The 25,426-nt window shown below is 47.9% G+C and overlaps 1 protein-coding gene across 1 annotated transcript in view; it reads right to left on the reverse strand.

The window, feature by feature from the left end:
• The window catches only part of PPP1R16B (protein phosphatase 1 regulatory subunit 16B), a 53,123-nt gene extending 33,429 nt beyond the window's left edge, over positions 1–19,694 (reverse strand). Inside the window, exons 1-2 of the mRNA XM_027711623.2 lie at positions 19,607–19,694; positions 1,877–2,279 (exon numbers count right to left, since the gene is read on the reverse strand). Of these exons, the coding sequence (XP_027567424.1) occupies positions 1,877–2,123 (247 nt within the window). The 5' untranslated portion in view covers positions 2,124–2,279; positions 19,607–19,694. The remainder of the gene's footprint in view (positions 1–1,876; positions 2,280–19,606) is intronic.
• Positions 19,695–25,426: the final 5,732 nt, after the last annotated feature.

The following is a 25,426-nucleotide window of genomic DNA, read 5'->3' on the forward strand; positions in this document are numbered from 1 at the left end:
CAGAGATCCAAAGGAGATTTTAATAGCAACTTGTTTGTAAAATCTGGGATGTTTTGACAGATCTGTTGCAGAAGATGTGAGGAACAAGCTGACAGAAGCCATCACCCCTCCGTAGCTCCTGCCCACGCTGATGCTCCCCAGGAGCCCCTGACTTCTGTCCTGCTTCACCACCATGCTGAGATCATAGAACCATGGAATCATTTAGGTTGGAAAAGCCCTCTAGGATCAGAGTCCAACCATCCTCCAGCACTGCCAAGTCTACCACTTAATCGAGAGCCAAACCTACAGATCTTTTAAATCCCTCCAGGGATGGTGACTCCACCACTGCCCTGGGCAGCCTATTCCAATGCTTAACAACCCTTTTGGGGAAGAAATTTTTCTCAGTATCCAAACTAAACATCCTCTGGAGCAGCTTGAGACCATTTCCTCTTGCCCTATCACTTGTTACCTGGGAGATACAGTGATTCTGCAACATGCCTGGTCACCTGTGGCTGAACCTGCATTTCTTACGTGCTAAAGAAGTCCTCTTCTCTAAGCCTGTCACATCTCCAGAGTCAGAGAGGTCACTGGATGAGTGGGAAGCCAGAGTGGCTGAGCCCAGTGGTTGTGCCATCAATGGCAGAAGGAAACAGGGATAAGGGAAGGTGCTGCAGATCCATGTGGGCACACAGGAGCTCTTTCAATTACATCTGGGCAAGAGGCAGGCAAAGAACAGTGAAATCAGCACGTTCAGCTCCTCAGGGACACAGGACTGCTCCCTGAAGAGAAAGGCAGAGGTTTGCACCCAATGACTCCATCCTAGAGGGCTCAACCCACCACCTCCATCAGGAGGAGATCACATCACAGCTCCAAGACATCTTTGGGACAAAGAGCCAACTCACTACCCAACTCCATTTTCTTTTCCCTGATTTCATCGCACAGCACCTACTACCATCCCGTCTCCCACTTCAGGAGTGAGAATGATAAAAAATAAACACAAAGGCATGGAAAAGCCACAAAGAACAGAAGTGGCACACCTGCCCAGAGGCAGCTCGGAGGTGACACGTGCCAGCTGCACTCCCAGCTCCAACCTTCTTCACATTGACTTCTCAACTTCTTAATCATTTATATTTCATCTCCCCCTTGACTTCCCACGTGGAAACAAAAGATGATTCATATATCAAAGTAATCACCTGGGATCTCCAAAAGCCCACGCGTAAAAAAGTACTCTCTGGCTCCCCGGAGCTCACAAGTTTTTCCCCATGCTGTGTTGAGGCAAATGGTTATTGACTTTTAGACATATTTTTTCCTCCTCCCTTCAGATTTTGTAGCAAAAGCAAGGCACTTTGATCCACTTTGAAATGGTGTAATTAAACCAATTTCTGAACAATATGCAGTTCTGTTCTATAGGAAGCACTAAGCAAAGCCATGCTTTACAGTATTTTGGGAAAAAATTCATACATCCATGTAGCTCTCAATCCATGCCCTCAAGCAGGGAAGCTGAGGAGATTTACACTGACATGTAAATCCCTGCAACAGACTTCTATAAAACCACTGAGAGGCACACCCACAAGGCAAAGGAGGGTTTCACACCTTCTGTAAGTAGGAAGTATGAAAAGGAAAGAGATGAAAACTGCCTTCCTTTCCCTAAATCTCAGTCATAACTCCTGCCCTATCCTAGCATTTGCGTGCCCACTCATGATGCCCATCGAGGTAACGCTGGTGTGTCACACAGTGCTTTGAGGACCCCACAGCTGTATCAGAGATGGCAACGCCTTAGAGACCACACCATGTCAAGGGCAGTCCAGGGCATGGATGACAGCACAGATGCCTCTGCACACCACAGAGGGCCTCACACAGAGCCAGACAAAGAAACTGCCAGATACAAGTGCCGTACCTTCCTCAACGTCGTTCCTCAGAGAGGCCTCCAGCAGAGAAACGCTGGCTTCAAAAGACACTTTCTTTCGGTTCACAGCATTTCTCTTCTTTTCGTGCTTCCTCTTCTTGTGCTGCATTTCCTTCTCATACTGTGCCCACTTCTTCAGCTGCTGAGCCCTCCGCTTCTGGGCTGCCCGCAGCCTCTCCAGCGTAGGCACCTTGTCCAGCAGCTGCAGCTCAGTCAGGAGGTCCACATGGGCATCCATTGCTTCTGCAGAGAGAGGGATGGGGAAGGATGTCCCAGTGGGAAACAGTGTCCCACCACAGGTCCTCTGGATCACAGCCACCTGCTGCTATACCAGCATCTTGAGGCCGAGCTGGGGAGGGCCCATTGCAGTGTCCAATGAGAATGTGGTGGAAACCTGCAATGAGGAGGAAAAAATGAGGGATCAAGTCTCCTCATTCCATGCAGGCAAGCAGCTAACATCAGACTGTTGGAAAACACAACAGGCAACACCTTCCACCCCAAAAAAGGCAGCTCAGTTAATTGTGCTTTAATTGCTTAGTTGTTCTCACTAACCTTTGTGATTTCCCCCTTTTTAATTCCCCCCTTCCCTCACTCCAAACATCCAAGCAAAACCCTCTTGATAAAGCAGCAGTTCTAGCGTGCATGGTGTTCATGCCTATAGTTCACACCAGCCCTCTCTTACAAGCAGAATAGTCTTAACCAGCAAAGATCTTGCACATGTTTGATATAATTCGTCAGACAACTCAGGAGAAATTTGAGTACCGAGACACACCTCCTTCCCTCCAGCTGATCCCTTCCAGCACAGCCATCACCCCTCATTGCAGGTGTCCCACCGTGCAGCCAGGACTTCTTCATCCATCAGCCCCTTCCCAGCCCAGCCCTAAGGACACAGAGATAGGACATGGCTCCCAGGGAGGTATTGCTAACACTTAAACTGCCTCAGCTCTTAAAAACATGGGGGTTGTGTTCATTTCTCTCTTCCTTTGTGTTTTCTCTTCACCACACGCTAAATCACTCTGGTTTTGCTGTTCAGGTTCCACAAGCACAGAGATAAGAGCAGTTAATTCACAGCTCCAGACTCTTGGTGTGACCATGACACAGACCTCTGAGCAGTGCTACCCACAAAGCCATCACCCAGGGACCCATGGGCAGCTGCCCAGTCACCTGCTGCACAGGAGGAGGAAACACATCCCAGATTTACGGAGTGGTCCAACAGGGAAAGGTGCATTTGAAATAAATCCAACATCACAGGCAAACTGAACGAGTCCTTTCCAACACATCCGTGCAAAGCACAATGGATGCAAGGTGAGCATGCCAAATCCAGGTAAGAAGCAAATAACCACATACAAGAGAGCTCTTGTTGTTCAGCCAGTTTGGAAGGGGAAAAGAAAAAACAAAAAGAAAGTGTTGATGGGAAGGGGAGACTATGGAGAACTTAAGTATTCCCAAGCACCCGAGAAAGCCCCAAGGGGACAGCTGAAGCCATTCCCTGCTCAACTCTCCTGCTGCAAAAGAGGGGAAGCAACATCTCATAAGCAATGGATGCAAAGAATCTATGGGAAAAATAGCAGAAGAGAGGTAGCTAGACCAAGGTGAGAGACATGGTGAGGATACCAGAGCTTACTCCATCCAGCCCAGCCAGGAAAAGCCTCAGCTTATCCCTCTCAGAGGGAGAAGCAGCCCATCGTGGAGGCACTATTGTGAGGGGCTGCAGGGAAGTGTCCAAGCCACACAGCACATCCACCACCTGCCAGTGAGTTTCACCAGGCTGAGACAGCCACGCCAACTAAACACTGCTACAGACCTTCCACAGGGCTTCGACCTTACCTATAAATATCTGGGCAGACTGACAGCGACACAGGCCATTTCCTCCCCCAGATAATTGGTTTGAGAACTGAAAACAAACAAACCCAGCCAGAGCACACAGGCAGGTCCTGGGCAGTTTCTTTATCCAGTAAATGGCCAAGGGCAGCTTCAGCAACACCTGCAAACCTTATTTTGAGGGTTTAAGGATAGACCTGAACAAAAAACCCCTGTTTAATCCCATAAGAACTAGTTCCACAGGGACAAATCCAAATCCTCACGAAGTTTTTTTATGAGATACTACCTAGAAATTCAAACACTTGCCTGAGATGGACAATATCAACTCATTACTTCCGTATGTCTCTGGAAAGCAAGGGAAGGGTGCCACAGCTCCTCCACAGCACGAGAGCCACGCACAGCTCCCCCTCACCCCTGCCCACAGTCCCCATGAGCCGAGACTCACCAGGGTCCCCCGAAACCCTAAAGAAAATGCATAAATGAACATTACAAAAAGCTTTTATTTTAGGGCAGTCACATTTCCCAAGCACAGGCACTTTGTTGGAACGCTTTTCAGCACCTCTGGTGAACTCGGCTCCTGCCCCTCGAAGGCATTCCAGGGGAGGTATCTTTCTTGGCGATCTCCACTGCAGTAACACAGGCTGCAGATCTGAAGCCCCGTTTACAATACCTCGAAGGAGGGGAGATAAGGGCAGGAAATGCCTCTCGAAATACCGAGGCACTCCCACCCCGCTCCTTTTCCAAGCCACTTCTGTCATTGTTTGCTAAAAGATGAACAAATATTTTCCAAAACACACCTGGAGTAGAAACAATTCTGCAGGATTATTAAAGTAAAGAAACCTTATTTCAGCATTTCCCAAAATAAGCTGGAAGCTTTCTTGGTGGTTTTAGGAGTGCATCTGGGAAACAGCAACAGGACATGGATTTACAAGGAGAGGACATGTGTGGCTCTGTTCACCCATGTTTCAGATTTCCTGCACACACCTCATCCTCCAGCAGCACCTCTGCTCCCACAACAGAAAAGAAGGGAGATTCAAGTGGTCTGCAAAGGGGAGAGAAATGCAGATGGGAATTCCACGAATATGGAGATATCTCTGGAAGTACCAAACACCAGCATCTCCTCTATCCAACCAGCAAATGAACCTCTAAAGAAGCAGAAAGGTCACTGAGAGCTCTTCCTGAAGGAAACACAGCTCAACTTCTCCTAGACTTAGGTACAATTCCCTACAACCCTCCACGGACCCCAGAGCTTCAGAAAGACTTTGGCTCCATCACTCTGGCTGCCTGTTTTCCAGTGACCTGGTTTCTCCCCTGTACCATAAAACTGGCACATTGACTTCTTGCACAAACCAGTCAGGCCAACTATAGCACGAGTTCAGTCCCCAGCAACTGTTCACCTGCAAAGCGACACAGAAGTGGCTGTGTGGGTGTCCATGGTTTGCAAGGCATCTCACTTTGGTTTCTGTTTTATTTAAAGAAGAAGAGGAGGGAAAAAGAAAGTGCCATTCTTTGTGTTTGATCGAGCTGAGTTTCCATGAGCTCAGCAGATCTGCCTGCCACCACACAGAGCACATCCTCCCAGGCACACACGGCCCCTAGCCCCGCAGGGACAACAGGGGCTATTTCAGGGGCCAAAAGGAAGGCAAGGTGCTCATGCCATCCCCTTCCTTCGGGTGCTGCAGCAGGGAAAACTGTGTCAAAGATTGGTCCCTGTGAAGGACTTGCACGTGTTGAACACCACTGTGGGATTTCTTGTCAATTTGCATTTCCTGTACCTTTTGTTTCACCTTCGGACAAGACTCACCTCACTAAGCCCAAAAGGACTTTCCAGGCACTGGTTATTCACTGGCAATACAAGACCAGACCGTGATTCCAGGAAGTGAGAGTCTCCTGAGTGAGTGATTGCACCCTGTGCCACCAACCCTGCCCGGAGGCATCCCCGATGCACACACTCCTTGCTCTTTCCCATTTCACGTTTAGAGGTTGGCACTTGCATCCTGCAAAGGAGAAAACTGAGGGTACTTATCTTCCTGCTCCAGCACACATTCAGAACTGTTCCCTTGACCTTCCTACAAAGCATCTGAGTTGCAGACACTTTGACATAACATTGCTGAGGTTGGGGCTGGATTTATTAAAGCAGCCACGCTGCTGAGGGAGGCTGGAGAACCTCCTCCTCTCCCCACCAGATGGTGAAGCTGGAGCTGAGACCTGCAAATTCTCCACCATATCTCCCCAAGGCACTAGTCAAAGCACAGTATGACACTGACACAGAACACAAACACTTACAAGAGTCCTTCACTTAAGTATCATCAACTGATTTCAGTTTTATTCCACTTAAAAAGAACCAAACACAAACCATGGAAGAGCAACCCTTGAATGGGACACCTTGAAACAAAACAGTGCAGCAACTAGAGAATTCTTTAAGCTATGTATCTTTCAAGCAAAGGGAAAATTCAAGACCCTGGTATGTGAGGAACAGCTTCTGAAGTCAAGGAGACCATTCCCATTCACTGGATTGCTTGTGGAGAGGCACCTGCAGGTTGGGCCCGACTAGGTGAGGTGTCTGCAGCATAAAGCCAAGTCAGTGGCATGAAGAGTGTCAGAAATAGCCCTCTCCTCCCCACATCAAGCTAATCTCTCTGCTGGAATTGGAAATCCAGCACGAAAGCCTATAGCAGGGATCTGAGTGCATAAGCAGTTGGCAGAGGAGGTGGCTGCCTGATTTATTTATGTCACTAAGAGTCAACTGCACCATGGCAAAGTGAAGACTTGCCAAATTCACTCCTTCTGCTTCTTGTAAGGGCCAAGGCCAATCTGTGTGTTCCTGCCCCACAAAATGCAAAATGACCACCCTGTTGCAGCCCTTCTGCTGAACCCATCCTCCAGCAGCGGGCACCAATGAGGAATCCACAGGCTTCTCCTTCAGGACTGTCCCTGTCGGGTGATACAGAGGCTGAAGATGCATGTTCTGCGTTGCTGTTTCTGCTGTTGGCCAGGACCTCCCCAAAGACTGGAGGAAGCAGCAGAGCAGCCCTTCATCACTTGCTTGAGGGGAAGAGCTCACTGGAGCCCAACAGCTGTAAAACACCATCCAGAGACAGCTAGAAAGCCACAGAGAAGGAGGTGACAGCCCAAGGGACCGGCAGGAGCAGTAGGGAAAGGCAGGCACAGGAGTTCAACTATCCCCAAGGAAGGAAAAGGCAGGGGACACAAAGGGCTGCCCAAAGCCTGGATGTGCCATGGGGGTGACCACACACAGAGCTGAGGTCCATTCCCTCTTCCACACAGCCCAGACCAGGGTGAGAAGGGCAGCAGCATCCCCCTCCTACCCTCCCCAGAGGAACGTGCTCCAAGTCATTTCCTAAACCGTGTCCCTGTGGAGCACATAACCACGCCGGCTCTGCCAAGGCACTCCCCATCCCACCACTGACACATGAGCTGCTCTGATCTGCAGCACCTTCGGGAACATGGGAAACAAACCCTGCTCCTGACTGCCGATGGGAACAGGGAGTCCTGTGCTGGATCAGGAGCTCTAAGGGCTTGTAGGGTTGGGTTTTAATTAGTATGTGGTGCATCAAGTCAAGAGGGTCTTCTGTGCTAAGACCACCATAGTCTAGAACCAGTTTTTCTTTCCTTTTGTAACTGCTTCTGTCACCTCCTGGCTTTTGGAAAAACGTTTCATTAGAGCATTATTAACAAGGACACTGCATCAAGCCCTATCCAGCAACTACTCAAACCATTACAGCCTCACACATGTACAACAGGGGACTCTGCTACTGGGTCTTCCAAATGAAGATAGACACAGGGGTGGATACCAACAGCCACCACGTGGCAAACTGGGAAGGGGAGTTCAAATCACGAGAGATATCCCTCTGAGGAATCACAGTCCAAAAAACACTCATTTTCACCTGCAATGCTACAGGACGTGGTCTCATCTCCTACAAAGCAGCATTTCCAGTCTCCTGAAAGGTTTCCTCTCTTTTCTGGAGCTTAAATTTTTATTTCTCTAATATCACCCCCTTCCAGACAGGTTGAACCATCTCCCTTGTGTGTATCTTTGTGCATGGACTGTGACACAGGTGGGCACTGACCACCATCTCCCCCAGGACATCAGAGCTCATGGTAAGGCTGAAGTCAGAAATCTGCCACTGGTGACACACCTGCCCCGAACACAGCCCAAGGCAGCACATCAAACAACTGCTGGACAAACACTTTGGCCAGTGCCTTCACAATAATCTGCAACAAACCCTTCTCCAGAGGTCAAGAGCATCCACTGATGAACACATGAACACAGAATAAGGTCACTTGCCTGACTTCAGGCAGCAAAGTCACTGCAAGAGCTACACCACCACCTCAGGATTATTATTTCTAGTCCTGTGCTCCAGCCACAATGTGTTGGTGAAAGCTGTTTGTCCCTCACTGGCTATTGCTTCTGGTGGTAAATTCTTGCCTGTGCCTTGTGATTCTCTCTGCTGTGCTGTGAGCTTCACAACACCCACAGGTTAACCACACTGAGGAGTGAAAATTATCAAAATTGGTGCTGCATGATTTAATTTCACTGGTATCTTAGAAGCAAACAGCTCCTTTCCTCACTCGAGGCTTCTGCAGCATTTTAAGCAGCAGATGCTCAGCATTACCAAATGAACGGTTCCTCCTGAGGGAATGATGGGGAAAGTGGCAGGAAGTACCACTTTAAAAAAAAAAAAAAAAAAGAAAGAAAAAGAAAAAATATTTCAGCCAAGACCCCTTAGGGAACAAAACTCCTACTCTGCCCTGGAGTGCTGGTGGGGAAAAGCAGATACAGAAGTCTTCTGGGTGACAGATCTCATCAGAAATTGGGAGTTTCAGGAGAGATTCTTGGCTTTCCCACAGGTTTCTTGTATGCAAAGTAAGTAACTTAATCTGTGCCCCAATTACCTTCCTAAAGTGAAGATACTGTTTTACCATCTGCAGCAAAAGAAGTTTCATTGCTGCCTGATGGAAAAGGGCAGTGTGGTGCTGAAGGCACAGCATTGTAAATTATTTTTCTAGCTTAATGGAAAGATCAAAATTTAATGCTAAATTCTTCTCTAAAGAATTAAAAACATTTTGGTTCAGCCACTTTATCTCTAGTTCCAGATAATCTCTCTGTCTTCAATAAGTCCTTCCCAGCAGAGGGAATGAAATACAAGCAAGAATTAAAAAGTGAAGCAGCAAGTAAAAAAAATTCTTTGGTAATAGAAAACTGTGTCTCTTTCTTTCCTCCTCCCAACTGTTCCACTCCTGACAATACTGGCAGTTGTTTGAGGAAAGCCCCTCAGTATTTTCACTATATATTTCCTGTAAACACTCAACACAGAACAATATATATTCTTTTTCCTATCGATATTTCAACGTGAGCTTCCTTAAAAAAAAAAAAAAAAAAAAAAAAGGAAAGACCTTCTATGTCAAGCAGTCCTCCCCCACATCAGTGTGGCTGAAGAGCAGAGTCTTTGGATTCAGTAGACACAGCCATGAAGGGCTTGGTTTGTAGGGTACATTTCTGAGCACAGCTTATGCACTTGGTTGAAGAACAACCCAGAACATTAAACCAACTCAGCGCTCACTTCCCTCCACGTGGCTCCTGTGCAAAGCTGCTCCTGGAGCCCCATTCCCAGTGCAAGGCAGCAGGGCCAGGAGTTGTTTTAGAAAACCATCATCAAGAAGCTCCATAGAGCAAACGCACCTTTCTGTGTCTGCTCCACGCAGTGCTCTCAAAGCTGCCACTTTTCTTCATTAAACTGCCCTTGCCTGGGTAAATATTCAAATCCAGAACTTTCATGTGGATAGTTTTTATGTTCACTACAAGTTTGTGGGTTCTTCTTCCCTCTCTATTTTTATTGCCTAGCATCCTCCTCACCAGCCAGGCTCCAGAGGCCAGGCAGTCTCTCCACTCTCACTGGCTGTCCCTCCATATCCACGGGCAGAGTGGGCTCTTCCAGCCCCCAGATTGGGATGTAGCTCCAGACCAGGCATTGGATGCACCTTCAAGGGTGCCTTGGATCTGCAAAAACTGCTCAGCCCCCTTGTACTTTCCAAGACTGAAACCTTGGGGTTCCCTCCTGCTTTTAAGTCGATCAGTGAATCAGTAAAAACACTGTAAAAACAGACATTCTGGGCTCTAGTCCCTCAATTTCCACAAAGAGAAGAGAGAGGGACATTTCTGTCAGTCTGAATTTGAAAATCTAACTGAGATTCTAGGTTGAATTAAAAACCAGAAACTAAATTCAGGTCTCAATTTCAAACTACAGCAGAGCAAGCCATCCCCTTTTAACCTAGTGCAACAGAGAAACCTATCCAACAGTCTGTAAATCTGCAGAGAGCACACACTAACTGTACTGACACCTTTTTTCCCTTAGCTGAGGACTGTGTGCATGTAACCAAGAGCAGAGCTCTCCCTCTGCTCCCCAGTGACTGTGCCCTGGACAGTGCAGGCACTGGCTCCGGGCAGCACAGAGGACTCCAGAGAAGAGGATGCTTGAAGACAAGGAAATTTTATTCTTTCAAGAATTCATCACATATCACTCCCCTCTCCCCTTTCCTCTCCTTAGCAGAAAAGTGTCTGCTAACAAAACTTATCTCCAGCATCAGAATCCCTGCCCTTAGGCAAAGAAAGAAAGATCAGAATGGGATTTCTGTGCAAACATAAAGTGAATCCCAACTTCCCTTGCATCAGAGCAGCCCCATCCTCTGAGCCAGGCAGTTAAATATTGAAGGAAAGGCATGCAGCATCTCCGATTATGTGGAACAAAAATTAATTGAGGGCATAAGTCTCCGATTCGGCTCTCCATTTATCTTTTCCACAGCACATTATATGGGAGTGTGGGTTGCAATGCAGTCACCTGCAGGGAGAGCAGCCTGACCTGTCTGTGACAGTGATATTACTTATTTTTGTTTGTTTTTCTGGTTAACGCTTCCATTTTTTATCAACCCTGCCACAGACAGATATGTGGAAGCTTCTGAAACTGCATCCCCTTTCCTGATGTTTTCAGCTACACATTGAGAGAGCTGTAATGTGGAAAACAACAATTTTTCCCCAAAACAAGCTTTAAAATAAGACGGGGGGAGGGGGTACGGGGGGGGGGGGGGGGGGGAACAAATCAAAACAACCAAGCTAATTTCCAACAGAATCTCAAAAACACCGCTGCAAGCCCACACCCTTCCCTTAAGATATAAATTAAAGCCCTATTCGCGCCTGCACACCACTCTTCTTAACAGAAATCCTTCCATTGTTTAAAGCCATTTACACATATTTTGGCCCATGGAAAAAAAACTAATTCTGGGAACTGCCCTATTCTGGCACAGCAACAAGCTAGATAAGTGCCTGGATTTTCCGTCTGCAGCTCCCAGGCACCTCAAGCTGTGCCAAACGTGGGATGTTTCAGCGCTAAGGCTCCTGCAGGCTCTCAGACATTAACAGGGATGTGCCTTTCCCTGGGAATACCCACATCAGAGGTGACAGTGGGACCGGCCATCCGACCTGCCCCCATACAGCTTTGCACCCCCAAGGCTGTGCCTCCCTGCAGCAGTCTGGGGGACACAGCATCCCCACAGGGAGTTACCATCCAAGGGGACTGCGTTCCTCTATTTTTAATGATTTTTCTGGTTTCTTTGTCACCAGAAGAAAGTCCTGACTTGCTTTTCTCTTTCCAAGGCAAAGGTGTGATTCTGTAAGTTTTATGGCACCACAGTTGACAATGCCAGTGACTGACAGAATTTAAAAGTGTTTGCTACTCACCTGACAGGAGGAATATTGATTTTGTGAGAGATTTATGAGAGGGTTCTCTTCCCAACCATCTGATTTATACACTTTAAGTAGCAGTTGTATTTAATTATTGCTAACAAAAGGCTTTCAACTCTAAAGCTTATGGACACTATTGAGCATATCTATAACCATCCCAATCATCCTGAAAAGATCTTAATCAAACAACACAGAAGGATGCCCTCTGACCCATCCTGTATGCATCAGGGAGCCCGTACATCTACTCAGGATGGTGTTGCCCTCCTGCCTCTGCTGTGCAGGAACCAGCAGGGTGCCTGCAGGTTCTGCTGGGAGAGTAAAGAGGTGAGGCTTTGGGAAAAAATAATTACGCATGCTACAGTGTGGGATATTTTGTTCCATGCAGCCCAAACATCTGGATTTGTTGTCTAAGGCACAGCCCTTGCACCTCAGTGAACTCCACAGTGACTCAGTTATTGCACTGCTAAACCACACGCATGTCACCAAAAACCTCATCCTTCAGTTCCCCCAGACTCTGCAGCTCAAGGTCAGCCACTAGCATGCAAGAAGAGGGCCCTGAGGCTGCTGATCTGACACTTAAAGACCTCCAGCACAGAGGATCAGCCTTCCCTGCAGCCTCCTACAGCTGCCATAGGGTACCAGGACCAGCCCATTCACAGTGGCAGCCAAGATCAGCAAGCACCTTCAGGTCCTGTTAACACAGGGCAATCCAGGCTGTTTTCCTTTGAGGTCTGAAGGAGTATCATAAGTGCATCTAGAACCACGACACTTCAAGAGGACAAAGGCGCCTTAAAATGCAGGTCAGCAGAAAGCCTGCACAGGAAGCAGGCTGAGGAAAAGCAGCTCTGCCAACAGTCCCAGCACCGCCTCTCACTTCCACCTCTGCCCGAGCTCTGCTCCAGAGTAAGTTGCCTTATCTCAGATGCAAACCCTCAGACTGAAACCAAATGTTTTGCTAGCAGAATGCTAACAAAATGTTAGCACAGCTTTCTGCGGTGCCAACATCACCAGTTTCGGTCTGAAATCAGACACTGGAGCAGCTTGCTGCTGCCTTGCTTGCAAGGCAGATTTTATGTTTCTAAAGAACCTTATTTTTAGGCGCAGTTATCAACCCCCACGTCATCATACATGCCCTACTTTCTGTGTTTCCTGCATCTCCTCTTGGCCACAGAGGTGGTGTGTTGGCATGACTTGCTGCTCTGACAATACAGTTGCTCTGACATTCAGTTTCATCAAATATTTACCACTTCTTAGTTTGAAAACAAGATTTTGGATATTTTAGGTTAACTTCGCTATGAACATGGTACCAGAATTGCTGCTTGTGTTCTCCTCCCCATTGGTCTAGTTCTTAACTTGGCTTCTATAATTTCTGGGATTACAAGCACCAGAGCTCTGCTGCCACACGCCAAGGAGAACCTCATCCACCCATGGGCACAAGGTTTAGCCATCCTTCCCTGCTGTCTCAATGTGCAGCCAGCCAGAACCTGTCCAGGGGAGAGACTTTCCCCAAAGATATCAAGATTTAAGGGCCAGAAGTCAGCTGGCTGCCGTTAAGGGAGACTTTCTGGAGGGCTTTTAAGGCAGAAGTACCCACCCTGCTATTCAGTACATACCTCAGCTGAACATTGGTTCTGAGAAGCAGTTTTATTTGGATGTTCTGGGAGTAAAAGTCAAATTCAGGTAGCAGAGGCATCTTAAAGCCCAAAATCTGACCTGATCCTGCAGATGGTGGGGATGACCCTTCTGCATCCTGCTGACAGACCCACAGCACAGCTCCCACCAGCTGCTTTGGGGGGGTCAAACAAGTCAACAAGCAAAGCCCACCCATTACAAAACCCCTCTCAACTTCACATACCAGATGAACACTTGCTCAAGACCTTACTATTAAAAAGCCAAGACCTGCACAAATTCCCAAATCTCAGTTTAGCACTGTCAAATAGAAAAAGCAATGGTGAGTATTAGCAGACACCTCACAGCCAGCCTGGGGCTCACGCCTTCCTCGGTCTTTCTCCTCAGATGGATATTTGACCTTTGAGCTGCTGAGCAAGTCATCAAGCAGAATCTGTGCCTGTGAAATGCTGCCAGCATCCTATATTGCCACATGGATCCACCTTAGAGCAATGCCTCACACTTGGGGTTTTCCCATATGGATCATTAGAGATGCCATGACTATACCATAACATCACACAGAGCAGTTGGGACAAAATTAAACCAACTGGCCCTGAGGAGTAAAGTTGTGCATCTCCCCCTCCTAGACTGTCCTCTCTCTTCCAGAAATACCCAACCTGCAACTCCTGCCCCTGCCAGCTCAAGGGCAGAGCATTAAGATGGAGCAGACCCTCACCTACAAAGCAGAGGCAAGGACTAACTCACAAGGAAGGTCTCCTGCAACACAGGGTGAGAGAAAAGGTGGAGAGAATTCCTGCCAGCTTGTTTGTGTGCACTTAGGGTGGCATTTCAAACCCTGTAATTGTTGCATAATGAATTTAGCAACGGAGTTCAAGAGCTATGATTCATTCAGGCCAAGAAAGCATGAGTCAGCCCCCAAAGAATCATGAGATGTTAAAATTATATACATTTAACTTGAGCTTGACAAATCTGAAGGAGCAGTGTAATAGCAACATCTCAGCACAACTCAAACCACCATGCAAATATCCCCACTCCTCCTCGCAGTAGACACAAGACAAGAGCAGCACCAGAGCAGAGCCTGGGTCGGACACTGCATATAATTTACACCTGCCACCCACACCCAGCTCAGGTTATCAGCCCCAGCTCTGAAAAAGGCACCTAATGCTGCCTTTTACCTGGTGCTCACACTGACTCTCTGAGAAAGGTGATAAAGTCTCATCCAGCCTAAGAAAAGATCTCTGCAATCCTGCTGAGGACTGAGCACTCAGGATGCTCATTTCACTGTGTGACCAGCACAGGACCCACACAGGGACATGAGAGGAGAGCAGAGGTGACTGTGGAAGCTGCCAGTCAGGGTGTTACAGCAAACCACAGGGCTGGGGGTGGGAAAGAAGCACAGATCTCTGCAGGGGATTGAGCATGAAACAGGGTAGATTCATTACAGAAAAGGATGCCTGAGTTAAGGAGCGTGCACAGCTCACTAGGAAGCGATGCACAGAAGACCTCAGGAAAAATAAGATGTTTTCCTGGCTCTGTTGGGTGATCCTGCTTAAGTCGTGCCCCATATTCTGCATTTACAGACATGGGTCATGCCCCATTTTCTGCACTGTGCATATAGAAAGTAAAGTTATTTTGAAGTGAGATAGGGTGCAAAATCAAAGCAGAACAACTATTCTGGGTTAACTCCCCAGGTGGCTTCTTATTCTAGAGTGACAGTACCTTTTTCTAGTTTAACTCACTTTAAAAATAGATTAGGCCAATGGTTCTCATCTGCAAGGCCATTGTAGCTGGTCTGCTGCTTTTAGAGTGTTCTTAATTGGAGCCTGGATATGGAGACATGGGGGGCTCCAGAATGCAGATGTGACACTCCAAATTTGGAAACATCACATTAACTTAAACCAGGAAAAAAACAACTGCCTGCAGGAGCGTCTGCACAGACACCACAGCTTTACCTACAGCACGTGCATGGGACACACCTGGGCAGCGGACAGCCCATGCAACGTGCCCAACCCACCTTAAACCAAATGGCAGTAGATGAGACCCACAACCTGCCCTTTGCACACACCCAAAGGCCTCCTTATAAAGCCATTTTTGTTTGAGGTTCATTTGAATTTACCATTTATCAAGCTTCCATTTAGCCCCATTAATCACAGCCTATCAAGGTCTTTCAAATGTAAACAGAAAAGCACCCAGCAACTGCACTTCCCTGTTTAGCCTTCTCCTGCTGGAACTATGGAAGGCTACAAAGCTGGAATATGCCGACCCACCTGTCTCCTGCTTTTCAACCACTTCCCATGGGATGAAATCAGCTGACTATTCGAGAAAAAAAAACAGACTGATCTCTTTGCCTGGCAGCTACCATATTCAAGGAGAGCAAACAATGTGTTGTGCAGGAGAAAGAGTATCCCTGTGAAAGTCAAGGGGAGAGGCAGATGGGTGGTTCTGGTAGCTCCCCTACCTGCATCAGCACATGGATGCTGTCTCTGGAAGCAGGGACAGCCAAACCACCTCTGTCAAAAGCTTTGTATTTCCTACCTGGACCTCTAGAGCCAGAGATCTCAGAGCTCACCTAATCCTCCTCAAACCATACACCATTTGTTTGCTTTGTTTGGGTATTACGGCTTAGCCTTCCTCAAGCTACTCTTTTTTTTTAACCTAGGTGCCTACGTGGCTGTTAACCTCAGTACTGACACACTTTTGAGAGCCCTGAAAGGAAAGGCTCCATTAGGAAGAGCCACATCATTCCGAAGGTGACGTTCCCCAGCCAGCAAGAGCCAAGGGTGCTGCCGAGTCCTGACTCAGTCCAGCATCAGCAGTTCTCACTGACGAGCCCTTTCCCACTTTGCCATGAGACTCGGGGTGTTGAATTCATTCCACACACCTCCCAGAGTCTTTCCTCTGCCCATCCTCTGTGCTCTTTGCTCAAGCCAAGTGCAGCTCTGCTTCCCAAAGTGAGAACACTCCTGATTTCGGGGGAAGGTGCAGGTGATTCCTATCCACAATTACCTGTCTCTTATGCTGCTGCTGGTGCCAAGGCACATTGTGCTCCACACTGAGCCTGCCACCGAGCAGGACCAGGTGTAGGAGTGGGCTTTGGCTTACTCAGAGCCGGAGTCAGGTTGTTCCTGTGCACCATGGGTCCCCTGCACCTCCACCCCAGCCAGCAAAGCACCCAGACTCTGCTGTCCCTTCTGTGTCACCTTCAAAAAAAACTTTAAAAACATAGTATCTCTCTCTATATATAAATAAAAACCATGTTGGAAAGTAAAAAGTGACAGTCTACAAATGTACATGCACTAAACAAGGCTTTTGCAAGCAGCAGAGCTGGTGTCAGCCGGCAGCAGCACAGCAGAGCGGTGCTGTCGAGACGAATGAGCACGGGGGCACTCGGAAAGGAGACGAGGAGAGACAAGCAGGTTAATAGAAGACGACAGATTTCTAGTAAGATTGCGATAAGCCTCTTTAAACTTCCCTAAAGGATGAGCCAGCTGGCAAGACCATCCCAGGAGGTGGTGTAAGTCGACTAACAGCCTTGCAGAAAGCCAACAGCTGACCCCTTTCACACGTCCCAGCTCACTCCTGAAGCTCCTTAAGCAAGGAAAGCTGAACACGCCATACCTGGATGCTTCCACCCTGGCACTCACCTGCAATTCCAGCCCTCCTTGCAGAGAAACCACCAGCCCTGAACTGTTTAGAACAAGCAGCAAGGTCAGGCTGACCGTGAGCGTGGGCAGAGCACGTGGCCCCATCCGGACACACAGTGGGACTAATCCTGACCTGTGTTCCCAGTGTCAGGCATGTTAGGGAAGTGGCACATCACTCCTAAAAAGGGCTTTGCCAAAAAAGGAATGGGGATGTCAAGGTGATAAGCAGGCAGCCTCCATCATGTTTTCACTTCCTTCCTAAATTCAGCTCTGTTGGGATCCCCCACTGAGCCAAGTCCTCCAAAACCACTACACCCTGGTGAGTGGTTTCACCCTCTCAAAAGGAAGAGGAGAGGGCTATCCACAGGGGAAGGTAAGCTTGATGTGTTAAGATTTTTATCCTTTAGAGGATGATACCTTCAAAACCTGCTGGAGGTGGTGTAGACACCACATCCAAGCATGGCCAACAGAAAGAGCTCACTGTGTCTCCTTCTCCAGTGCCACAACAAAACCCCACAACTATTTGAAACTGGAGGTTTCATCTGGAGCAGCATCTTCTTCAGGATGAAGAACAGCAGTAGCCAATTTGATATCAGGCAAGTTTTTCTTCTTAGGCCAATTAGCTGCTGATATAAGTTGCCCACTAAGGTCACTGAATCATCATTTAGCAGTTTCAAAGCAGACAAGATGAACTGCAGGCCAATTTCCCCCCTCCAGCTCAATGAGTGATTCAAAATGCAGTTAATGATAGTGGCTCATAAGTATCCGGCAGAGGATTTGAGAGAGCAATTTATTACCCAAAAAGGGACTGATTTCTTTCAAGCTAAGGCAGCTCAGCTGGTGAAGATATAGGGCTAGATTCTGCCATGTTACTTTACAGTCTTTAAATACCCAAAAGCTGCTAAACTCGAGTCAGAAAGCAAAAAGGAGAAGCAGATCCAATGTTAAGGAAGCTCACAGTTAAAAACCACTTTGTCACCAGTGGGCAAAAGACCTTTTAAAAGACTGGGAAAAGAAAAACAACCAACAGAAATTTCAGCACAAATCCTGTATTTCTGTGGGTTTATATAAGATAAAAATGAAACATCCCCTCATCCACAAAAACTTCGTTATTTGTCAACCTCAGCTCCATAACCAGTAAACACTGGTTGATGTTTTTCTTCCTGCTGGATGAAATGTGCCTCGAGGCAACAGGCATTTTATAAATTATTAAACCAAGGGAAAATAAGGTTCCAACAAAGTGACTGCAGAAGTGATGCAGAAGCACCAAGGAGCTGGTACAGTTGGTACCAGAACACTCACACAGGGTCATTTTTCCTGCAACAACGGACAACAAAAAGACGTTGTTAGAAATGCATAGCCTGGACACGTGGTCTTGATGGCAAAAAGAAGACATGATATCTCAGCATTTCATCACATCCACCACAGATATCTGAAGTTCAACACTTTAAACTTTATTTTTCTTATGAAATAGTCACTTATGCTTTCCAGTCAGAAGGAAAATAACCTTTTTTTTTTTTCAACCTCATGAGAGATCCCAGAACATGAAGAAAAACCCATAAAAATAATGCAGTAACAGTATTTTCAATATCATCCACAGTTTTTGATCCAACCCGTAGCGTAGAGATTAAACAAGGAAGGCAAAAACATAAATAAAAAAGTATTCTTCACAGTCAGGATTAAATACATCACATCTTTCACAACAAACTCAATCTCACACCAGATTAAGTTCAGTTCCAGCCAGAAAAATCCCCTCTGCTTTCTGCCATAACAGCACTTGTCCCCTGCATCTGTGAAAAAAAAACACTTAACAGTAACGGCAGGGCTTGGGACTCAGGGCCAAGGAAGGCTGGGTCAAGGCTAGATGTAGGGCAGCCCAGGCAGCTGCTGCCCCCGAGGTTCCCTGAGCGATTGTTAGGGAACAGGAGGGCTCAGAGATGGATTTGGGGTTTTTTTCCCAGGTTTGTGAACTCTCTCCTTTCCTAGATGATTTGTGAAAAGTCACTTTTCCTGCTACTACTCTATTGCAGATTGAAGCATCATCCTCGAGCAGTTATCACAATGCAGAAAAGATCTTTTCATAATAAGTGAACAAAGAGATAAACATGAACTTGTTGGCTCGTCAGAGTCAACCAAAAGCACCTCTACCACCAGTGACATCTCAGGCCCTGGAGCTGGAGAAGGCACTGAAGTTCAGGCTGAAGTTCCCCTAGTCTGCCAGTATCCAAAGGAGACTCTGCAAGAAACTCCTTCATCTCACACAGAAACCAGCACTCGCAATTCTGATGCCATTTCAGGAATTACAGTTGCTTCTATTTTGCTACCCCGAGTAAATTTCTTCCACGCCCCAATCGCGCCAAAAGGGAGAGGAATTCTAAGCAAAACCCATTCACGACCAGACCAAGGCATCCGCATCTACAGCGCTTTGTGTCTCGTACGATGACTCACGGTACAGATGACACTTAAACACCAGCGACAAAAGCTCCATGGACTAAAAACTGCCTTGAAAGGAGGCACCGCGTCCTCATCAGTGGATGCGCCCACCATAAGGTCACCGGCCGTGCCGGGATGAGCCGCTGCCCGGCTGCCGGGGAGGGCAGCCTTACCCCAGCGGCTCCTGCCAGCCCTGTCCGGGGCTGTGCGGGGCTGGAGTTACCGAAACTCCGCGCTGTGACCGCGGCGGGACCCGCGCCGCGCCCTCGGCACCGCTCCCGCGGGCAGCACCGCGGCAGCCACGGCGCCAACCCGCAGCATCCCGCCGGGCCGAGCCGAGCCCGGCCGAGCCCAGCCCAGCCGAGCCCAGCCCAGCTGAGCCCAGCCCGGCCGAGCCAGCCCTAGCCCCCGCTCCCCGCCCGGCCCCGCACTCACCGCGGCAGCTCCGCAGCGGGCCCGGCCCCGCGCTCCGCAGGCAGCGGCCGCTCAGGAGGGAGGCACAGGGAAGGCAGGAGGAGGCAGCGACCCGATCGCCGCCCGCCTCCGGCCCCGGCCCCTCCTCGGGGCGGAGCTGCGGGCGCTGCCGGGGCCGGGGGCGGGCGGGGACCGGCGCCCGTCCCCCGCCCGCCCGGCAGGTGAAGGCGCGGAGCATCCCCGGGGATGCTGCGGGAGCGGCCGCTGCAGGCTCTGGGGAATGAGGGCTCGTCCGCGTGGGATGGGCGGGGCTGTTTGTGCCGCCAGGGGGGTAATTAAGATAAATAAATAAATTGATTCATATTTTTAAAAAATTCTTTGAGTTTTGGTGAAAGGTCGCACCCCTGCCTGCGGCTGCCCAGCTGCCTGTAGATAACATTTCCCCCGACTTCTGCCTGAGCACAAGACGTGCTGCTGTCCCTGCTAAAACTGGAAGGTTGATATGTGCCTTAGAAACTGTTTTGCCCGGTTTTTTGGCATAAATAGCCAAGCCCGCCAGCAGGTTCCTATTTGCCACAGAGCAATTTGATGTTAGAGTGAGGTCACAGAGAATTTTTTAGGGAAAACTAAAAACCACCCCCAATGCAATGTAACATCACATCAGGGCGCTAAACATAGTGACTGATACCAAAAACAAATGCCATTCCTGAAGTGTGCCTTATGCCCATTTTATAGACAGATAAAAGGAGGCAGATAAGAGCCTTTGTCAGGAGTCAAACCAGTCACCAGAGCTGGGAGGGAAGCCAAGAAGCCTCCAGGGCCATGGAGTGGCACTGAGAAGCCCATACTCACCCACTGGGAGCAGAGCAGAGAGGATTCCTCATGCTGCTGTCAGATATTGTGTCTGGGATTGCTTGTTTTTTCTGGGGTGAAATAGGTTTCAGAAAGCTTGGACAATTAATCACCATCAATACTTTTTCTCCTTGGGAAAGGGCCTCCACCCAGACTGAACAGATCAACGGGAAACAGCTCTGACATCAAGCTGTGGGGTTTCACTAAAACCCTTCTAGCTCAACAAAGGCCTCACAGGTAACAAACCTGGATCTTTGCAATTGTACATGAGTGTGAAAGAGCATCCACAGGATGAAGGTCTGATTTAGGTGGGAACTTACTCTGACACCTGACTAGGAGCTCTGTCCAGAATTCACATATTACTGCTGCAACATGGTAGAATCACATTGTAGGAGTCACCAACTGACAAATGGAGACATGTCTTAACTGTACGACTTGTCTTCGCATATACAAAAACCTGGAAAACAAAGCTGATGGGAAGAAAGTGATTCCATGTCCTCCTCCTTACTGGATCCACAGAGATAGAGATGCAGGATGGATGGACGGGGAAATCTTTAGCCAAGGTAAAGGTAATTACAGATCTGGGACTGGACTTAGATCACCAGCCAGAGATCTTGACAGCCCTGGGCTGTGCAGGGTAGAGGCAGCTTTCCAAAGCCTAGGTCTGGCAGTGGGTCTTAGCCCAGGGCACTGGAGAGCTGACCAACTTTGGATCAGTCTCTGAAGTCCATAATTCAGTTGTCTGTTTACTGAAAGTGTGTTGTAAGCACAGCTGCTTTCTGAGGCATGTATGGTAATGAAGGGGGAGTCACATAAATACGCTGGCTCTGGGCCAGACTGGTGAGTCAGCATAAAGAGCTGAAACATAGCTTAACAGCTAGAGGATCAAAAAACCCAAAACCCCCCTCATTTCCTGTTCAAATTTGGGTATGAGCATTGTGATTGAGAAGATGAGGACAGCCATCACCTTAGCAGGCTCTTGCAGTGCCCAGGGCCCAGGACAGGAGAAGATGGAGACCTTCAGAACAGAGGGAGGGCTGAGCACATCAGAGAGCCCGCAGGCATCCGCATCATCCTCATTTTTCTGGCAAATCAAAGCCTTTGCTTCAGTTGCCAGTACAAAGCTTTGGATCTAGAAGAGAAATACAATTTGTTTGGTTTTTATTCCAGTCAAAATTCACTGCATCAAATTCTTTCTTTTTTTCCAGTACAGATAAAATTTTGCAGAGACCTAAGTCTCTGAATAAAAGACATTTCAAAGGTGAAGTTTCATAAAAAGCACTACTAAAACGTCCAGCATTTTCAAGGACCCAGTTCCTAGTGTCCCCTTCCTCATCCGGTGTTCAAGCCAATTTCACAGGCATTTTTGGTCCCTCAAATTCCTTTCTTTAGGAATTTGTTGGAAAGGTTTCACCCAGGCCTAAGAACACCTAGGCCTAAGAACAGGATTTTTCTCTTGTGCTTTTATAATATATACGTTATTCAACGGTCAGATGAGATGCTGGTATTCAATCAAGTTTTCTGGATTAAATAAATAGATAGGAAGCTGTGTGACTGAAGGACACTGAGCAGCCCCCATGGCTCGGAAGCACAGAAGGAGCTGCCGGTCTCGGGCTGCACTGGGAGTTTAAAATGAAGTGAGGTGATAGTAAAAGTCCTGCCCTTGTTCTGCAGGTGTGCGGGGCACGTGTGTTTGCGATTGCTGCTTCACCGTGCCCTCAGTGGTGCCAGCTTGTCAAAGCACAGCGCGGAGCGTGGGTGGGCTCCGGGAGCCGAGTGCCACGGCAGGAGCGGTGCCCGCAGCCCCAGGCTTGAGCTGAAGGTGCTGCGCCATTTTTCCTCTCTCTGCTACAATTTCCACTTCCATCTCTGAGGTTTTAATGCTCTGGCAAAGTTCTTCATGGTGTTTCAAGGTCTCCTGCTGTATTCTATTCCAGCAAAGAGCTGCTGTCACAGAAGCAAGGCTGATGGCAAGCAAGTAGACCATGTCCTTATTTAAACCTACTGCAAAGGAGCACGAGCCTCTGCAAAGCAGAGGAGCACGTCCTCTCCAGTGTCTGCACAGCACAGCACCACTGACAATGCTCATGGACAGTGTCCAGTAGCACAGTGAGGGCTGGGGAGAAGAAATAAGCCATGAGACAAAAAGTGAAGGCAGAAGTTGGTCATAGTGAGCTGCTTTGAGCCCTGGGGCTTGCCCAGTGCAGGAGGTAAAGCCAGTTGGGCAAGGGAGGCATGAAAAGTAGTGGGAGGATTCTGGAAACGAAAGTGGGCAAGACAGAGATGGGGAAAACACAAGGAAATAAGCAAACTTGCAGATGAGGGCAAGAGGTTTTGAATAGAGAGAGTGGCAGGAAATCAGTGGTGAGGCACAGGAGAACTGTGGGGTGGTGAGAGGGGAGGAGTGATTCACCTGTAGGTGTGGGTTCTTTAGAAGGAAACAGCAAGAGAGAAGAAATGGAAATGATGCTTAAACCAGGGGGTTGCCAGTGGTGAAACACTATCTTAGAGAAAGATACAGGACTAAGAACATTAACATTGGTTATTCTCTGTAAAACAAACAAATAAACAACAGATTTAGAAAGTGCTGAAGTCATGGGAAGGCTCTCAAATGTCTTACAGAAGGGCACATGGAATAACCGGGGTCTGACTGAAAAGGAAAATTAGAAGAAGGAAATCTGTAAGAGGACACAGGAGGACACCGAGGGAAAGCTGAAAGCAGCATCAGAAATGTGGGACTAAAAGAGACAGAGGGGTAGATCTGGGATATTCATGCTGATTTAGGTAAAGGGCCATGACAGGAAATCAAAGATTAGCTGAAGAATAAACCAGAATGCAAAAAGAGAGAGTGCATAGAACTGGTACATCAGAATTAAAAAGTGCTGTAGCAAGAGAAGCCAAAAGTAACTCATCTTTCATTTTCCAGCATTAAATCAGTAAGGAAACAACTTTACAGAGACTGGCAGGATGGACCTTGACCTTCAGGACCATCACTACACCTGTGCTAGGAAAACCCCCACCACACCGGGCAGTGAACTGGCACAATGACTTCCTAGCAGTCCAACAAGCCCTCCAAGTGTATGCTCACCACTGCAGAAAAATTAAGACTTGGGATGGTGCCAATGGGCAGTTTGTACCTTGTAAATATAGCAAAACAAGAAAAAAGATTAATTGATCAACACCCAATACTTGTACGACACATCCTTGTCACAGGCTGCCACTCATTCCTCCTCTTCTGTAGGCACAAAGGCCAACTCCCTACAGGCAGAACATTCGGTACCAGCCCCAGCACTCACCCAGGGCAATGAATGCTGCTGTGTTAACATCCAGGACTTTCCCAGGAGGGCCACCTGCAAACATAAAAGCCAGGAGCAGGTTTGGAGAGCAAATACCTGTAAATGCACAGGGAGCCGGGACCAGGTTGACCTATGGACGATTTCAAGCCTTGACAGGAAAGAAATATTACAGGCTGATGGGCAAAGATCCACGACTTGCAAGGATATGAGTTAAAATCCCTGTGGTTAGGAGCTGGCTGCTTGCCCAGCGTGAAACTGTATCCCTGTTATTAGCAGCGTGCTCCTTCTCATCCTCCAGCCAAAGGAACAGGCACTGCTTGCCCCACCTTATCACGGGTGCCTGTACCAAGAGCATCAGGTGAGCATGTCCATAGGGTCATTTGAGTGCTTGGCATGAAATCCTATGGGGGCTTGGGAGGGGGAGGGGAGGGAAGGAGGCAATTGCTTTGGTGGTGGTTTCCTCCTCCCAGCTCTGCACAGATGCTTCGGTGGCAAGTGAAAATTGCACTGCAGCAATTGCACTGCAGAGCCCACCAGAGCAGCTGCAGACCTGCTGCTTTAATTTCACAATTAATCCCTACCTCTTCTCTAATGCTTTGAGTCTCTGCTGTGCCTCCCTCTTGCTGTAGCAGAGGAGAGAAACATGTGGGGTATGTGCCATCTCCAGCAGTTTCTTTGGAAGATCCCCCAAACAACACAGCATTTCTTTCTGCCGATGGTTTGCAGACCACAAACATTTATATCATCATAGCTCTGCATCCTATTTCTTTCCTCCCACCCTCACATGGCAGTTAATACCTGTTACTTACCTTCTTTCACAGCAGGTTGGGGAAATTAATTAGAAAGACTGTCTAAGGATGCAAACTTTGCACCTGGCTGGAAATTTTGACAGTCAGCAGTAAGCTGGTTTGTCTTTATGTCTCTGAGAAGCTTTGAGGGCAAGAAGTTTTAAGGGCCAGATACAACTTACAGACTAAAACAGAAACGCACAAAACTGCTGGTTCTGTACAACCTCCTTGTACTGACATTAGAAATAGATGCTGTCTCAGGGAGTTTAAAGGTGACAGCAACTAATGAGGAGGGGAACCTCAAAAAACAGCCTCCAAAAAGACTGAATCAAAAGCAAGACCCTCTGGCTCCCTTAAAACAGGCATTTCTTGACAGCCCTAGGGTCACTTCTGAAAGATTTCAGGAAGATACCATATCAGGCAAAGCAGGATGTTCCTAAAACATCTCAGCACTGGACTACTGAATGATGGTTTAGCTTTTAGATAAGACAATGCCATTTTATTTGCAACCGTCACTCCTGATATATCCTTGAATTTCTCCGTTTCTGGCCTTGAAGTAATCACCCAGCTCATAACTCACTTGTGGAAGGATGGGCCTTCACCTATGTTTCACAAAGCTGATAGAAATTCAGAAAATAATTGCCATGCTCCTGTTCTCCAATGTGGGGGCTACACTCAGAGAAAACAGAGACTTGCACAGAAACCCAGAGCAGAGCTGTGCTACCATGTTCGGTACACCAGCAAAACAGGGTTTACAACTGTCCTCAGAAACACCTGCAGCACCACACATTTCTTTAACCTCTGGTTTCTTTAGTCTCAACAACATACCCTTGGCAAATACAAAGTGCAACACCAGTTTTGAAAGCAAATGTCAATTTTGCAGAGGACTGTGCGTTTTAGAGGGA

Source organism: Pipra filicauda, unplaced genomic scaffold, assembly GCF_003945595.2.
Source record: "Pipra filicauda isolate LSUMZ 115617 unplaced genomic scaffold, ASM394559v2 scaffold4_size7858003_pilon, whole genome shotgun sequence".
Lineage (NCBI taxonomy): Eukaryota > Metazoa > Chordata > Aves > Passeriformes > Pipridae > Pipra > Pipra filicauda.